The sequence below is a fragment of the Mus caroli genome, chromosome 2 (assembly GCF_900094665.2).
Source record: "Mus caroli chromosome 2, CAROLI_EIJ_v1.1, whole genome shotgun sequence".
NCBI lineage: Eukaryota > Metazoa > Chordata > Mammalia > Rodentia > Muridae > Mus > Mus caroli.
The window spans coordinates 159,386,380-159,391,029 of NC_034571.1; the positions used below are offsets into that span (position 1 = coordinate 159,386,380).

Consider the following 4,650-nt stretch of genomic DNA (forward strand, 5'->3'; position numbering starts at 1 on the left):
GCCTTACAGTTGGATCTCATGGAGGCATTTCCTCAACTGAAGCTCCTTTCTCTGTGATAACTCCAGCTGTGTCAAGTTGACACAAAAATAGCCAGTACAATCCCTCTGCCTGTTGTGGGAATAGGGACTGCACCAACTACAGCTGAGGAGAAACCCCATGTCCATTTCTCTGTAACTTTTGGAAGGCCTCACAGCTGCCTCTACTCCCAGTTAGTTTCATGTAGCCCAGGCTGGCTTCAAACTTGCTGTTTAGTCAACTTCTGATCTTCTGACATCTGGCATTACAAGTGTGTTTGCCATCACATCTGGCTTCTGGCTTATCATCTGGCTTATGTTCTTAAGGGGGATGCTAGGCAAACAGTCTGCCAACTGAAAGCTGCATCCATCTCTTTCTGTACCCTTTTCTTTCCTTTTTACATGCGTGGGTGTTTTGCCTGAATATATATCTTAAATACTGCACACCTGACACTCCTGGATGCCAGAAGTGGATATAGAATCCTCTGGAATTTAGTTACATATAGTAGAGAGCTGCCTTGTGGGTGCTGGAAACCAACAAACATGGTTCCTCTGGGAGAGCAGCCTTTCCAGCCCCTTCCATTTTCTTAAAGCCCTAATATACTTGGGGTTTGGGGAATTTGGGGACGAGTGTTGTTTGATTTGCACATCTGTCCCTACGCTCAGTGTCATGTCTGCCCTCTGCCTCTCTCTCCAGGCATCATGGCGATCCTGTTTTCTGGCATCGTGATGTCACACTATACACACCATAACCTCTCCCCAGTCACCCAGATCCTCATGCAGCAGACGCTCCGAACTGTGGCCTTCCTGTGTGGTGAGTCCCACCTCTGAGTAGCTACACAAACTGGGATTCCTGACCTCCCTGTGTGTAGGCTAGGATTCTTCCCTGGTAGCAGGGCACAGAGTCCCCTAAGCCCAGGTCATTACTGTGTTCCTACCTCCAGGGCTGGCTCCTCTGGCCTTGTGATTCCATAAAAGACATGAAACACCTAAGAAATGGACATCTGATGGCTGTAGATTATGGTCAGAAGTAGAGATGCTGTTGAACATTGCAGACGTCTGATGTGGAAATGTCCACACATATTCCTAGGAAGTGATGCTGAGGACGGGTGGATGACCTCACCCCTAAGTCCTGGACTCTCAGGGTAAAGTTTCAAGATCTCTGTGAGCCCAAGGCTTTCCAGCTAGGGGCACTGTGAGTTTGTAAGGGAGAGTGTCCTGGCACGGAAGGAACTCCAGAGCAGAGTTCCCTAGGCTGAACATGAGGTCTTTGTTAAGCAGCAAGAGTTGGAGCTCCCTCCCCCACCCTGCTATGACCCTATTCCTGCTCAGACCTGAAATGAAGGTGCCACCTCTAGCTATTCCGACACTCACACTCTCACTCAGGACTAGGCCTCAGTTGCAACCTCAGCCTCCCCTGGTGTTGAGGGGCCCTGTTTCACTTTGGAGCCAGGATGTCAGGGCTGGCTGTGGGAGGCTGGGTAAGGAGAAGCCAGAGATCCCACTGCCAAGGAGCAAGCTAGAAGACAGCCCTCTAGTGTCATAGTCATTTGACCCACAGTTCTCACCAGAAAGCCTCAGCTAAAGGTTTGAACCTGACCTGACCCCCTCAGGGCAGGCAACAGAGAACAGCACACTCCTCAGCTTCTGTCTGCACTCAGACCAGCTTTACATGCGGGGGCACATGCATGCAGCTCCTGAAACTCTGTCACACCCGCTGTCAAACTCACCAGGCATGGGCTTTCTCCTGACAGCTCCTCCAAGAGAAGTTCAGCCAGTGCACTAGGCTGTTCTGATGTAGCTTGCATTGCCAGAAGCAGCTTATATGGCTGGGTTAAGTTAACCACACATTCTTTTTTTGTTTGTTTTTCAAGACAGGGTTTCTCTGTGTAGCCCTGGCTGTCCTGGAACTCACTCTATAGACCAGGCTGGCCTCGAACTCAGAAATCCACCTGCCTCTGCCTCCTAAGTGCTGGGATTAAAGGCGTGCGCCACCACCGCCCGGCTTAACCACACATTCTTGCTTCAGGGAAAGGTGAAGTAGGCCTAGGTGCTCTGGCTTGGAGGAGCAGACAGTATCACATAAGAAGGCATCTCAGAGGGGAAGGGCAAGCACCTGCTGCCTGTGGCCCCACTGAAGACTCCACCCCGCTGAGCCGTGTTAGCACCTCAGCAGCTTGTGTACATCTAATATGCAGTCCCTGTCTCCTTAGCGGTTGGTCTCTTGGGGCCATAGTTTAATCAGGAGCCTGGAAAGTTGTTTTCTTTCTTGTTTTCTTTTGTTTGTTTTTGTCTTATTTATTTATTGAGACAAGGTTTCTCTGTGTAGTCCTGGCTATCCTGGACTTGGTTTATAGACCAGGGTGGCCTCGAACTCACAAACATGCAGATGCTTCCTTCTAAGTTTTGGGATTAAAGACGTGTGCCAACCATGCGTGGCAGGAACCTAGACTTGGGAGGTGCTGTTTTCAGCACACACAAGTGATTGCTTGCACACCAAGTGCAGCCAAGCCTGAAAATCGGTCCTCCCTGCAAGCTCTGTGAGTTAGCTTCCTCTCGGACCTACTGGGGGGGGGGGAGTTAACTAAAGTGCCCCCTCTCTCATCTGTCATGTGGCACCACAGTCACATGCTCACAATGTCTGCCACTTTGCTGCCCCAGAGGATCCTGACCAGTGAGCGTTCAGGAAATGCATGCTGGGAACGTGGTCATTTGCTTAGTATCTGACAGTTAACTCATTGTGTTGTGAAATTCTCAGTGGCAAGGGCCATGGCCTGTGTGGTAGTAAGGAAGCAAGCCAGCTGTGGCGGCTCACACCAGCCGTCTCAGCACTCACACTGCATTCCAGGCTTGCCTGGTCAAATAGCAGGACCCCATCTCAACTATCCACTTCCCCACCTCGCCCCGAAAGCCCGCTTACAAAGCCTGACACGGCGGGCGTGGCTGTTGGCGTGGCCTCAGGGAAGCTTGCTTAGTTACTACTGAATTGTAAGAGGAACCTGTTCTCTGGTTTCTTTCAGAAACATGTGTGTTTGCGTTTCTTGGCCTCTCCATTTTTAGTTTCCCTCACAAGTTTGAAATTTCCTTTGTCATCTGGTGCATAGTAAGTACTTTTCTTATTTTTCGTATTGAATGGCTTATTTTTAAAATAGTAACTACATGGTTTGGAATCATTTATGTAACTGTTAACAGTTCAGAGGCAACAACTACAGAAATGTGCTTCTGTTGAAAATTTTTTGTGTTTAAAAGATCTCAGTGTTTTACAGTTTCAGTGACCTTGGATGCTGTGGTTTCCTTTAAATAGTAGTTTTAGGCAGGGCATGGCAGTGATGCCTATAACCCCAGCACTTGGGAGATGGAGGCAGGAGGATCAAAGAGTTTAAGGATAGCTGAGTTGTGGTGGCACCTGTCTTTAACCCCAGCCCTCAGGAAGCAGAGGCAGGCAGGCCTCTGTGAGTCCAAGGCCACCCTGGTCTATGGTGCAAGTTTCATACCAACCAGGGTGACACAGTGAAACCCTGTCTCAAAAGACAGTAAAAGGTTTTAACTATATGTCGTGCTCAACAACAGCCTAGGCTCCATGTCTCAAAAAAAAAAAAAAAGGAGAGATGTGACCAACTGCAAGAGATCCCAAGTCTCTTGGGCCCTTTTGTGTCCTGTCTCCATCCCCATTGTGACTTCCTTTAGAGCAGCCTATGTCACAGTCTGTCCAATGAGCACAGGTTGGGGACGCCTTGGAAAGGCCCTCCATAGAAAGTTGCACTGGTTTTGAGTTGCAGGATCCAATCCAGGGCCTTGTGCACATGCAGATGCTCCTCCCACTCCCTCCCGCATTGTGTGGAGCCATAGTTGATTACCTGAGTCACCTTTGTGCTCCCAGCTGGAGCTCACTCAGCCCACCCACCCTACTTGCTCTGAGGAGCCAGACCATACCAGAGAGTGAGGAGCCTGACTGCCCTCACCTGACTCTACAGTGCCTCTAGTGGGAAAAATTAGCATATGCCTTCCCCAGTATGGAGTCTTGGTTGTCCCTTAGCTCCCCTCTAGGCACAGCTGGGAGCTAGTTGGTGCTCACCTTTATTTTGGGGCTGTCTGACTAAAGCTTGCTAGTGGGTGATGCTTGCTAGTCTCTTCTCTCCAAAGCTTCATCCAGGCAGAGCCAGGGCAGCATTGTGCTGTTGTCTTTCATGGCCAAGGACAAGGCCGTCTTAGACAGGTGTGCTACACTGTGTTAGCTTAAAGACGCAGTGGATTCCACCTATACTGGGCACGTTGACATTGGCAGGTGCTGGTCCTGTTTGGCAGAGCCGTCAACATCTTCCCTCTGTCCTATCTGCTGAACTTCTTCCGAGATCACAAAATCACCCCCAAGATGATGTTCATCATGTGGTTCAGTGGTGAGTGGCAGCCAGGGTGGGTGGGTCTAAACCTGGGGCTTGAAGGCAGAGGTCCCTGGGAAGCCAAGCTCTTAACAGTTGGTACCATATGGCACCATCACCATAGCACCATGGAGTGCTTTAGTAAGAGCCTTGGTGCGGGCGTGGTGGAGCACGCCTTTAATCCCAGCACTCGGGAGGCAGAGGCAGGCGGATTTCTGAGTTCGAGGCCAGCCTGGTCTACAAAGTGAGTTCCAGG

General features: G+C 50.1%; 1 protein-coding gene across 1 annotated transcript in view; it reads left to right on the forward strand.

Annotated features, from left to right (window-relative positions):
• Window positions 1–4,650, forward strand: part of Slc9a8 (solute carrier family 9 member A8) — a 56,247-nt gene that overhangs the window by 43,061 nt on the left and 8,536 nt on the right. Inside the window, exons 11-13 of the mRNA XM_021154810.2 lie at window positions 713–829; window positions 3,036–3,118; window positions 4,301–4,412. Of these exons, the coding sequence (XP_021010469.1) occupies window positions 713–829; window positions 3,036–3,118; window positions 4,301–4,412 (312 nt within the window). The remainder of the gene's footprint in view (window positions 1–712; window positions 830–3,035; window positions 3,119–4,300; window positions 4,413–4,650) is intronic.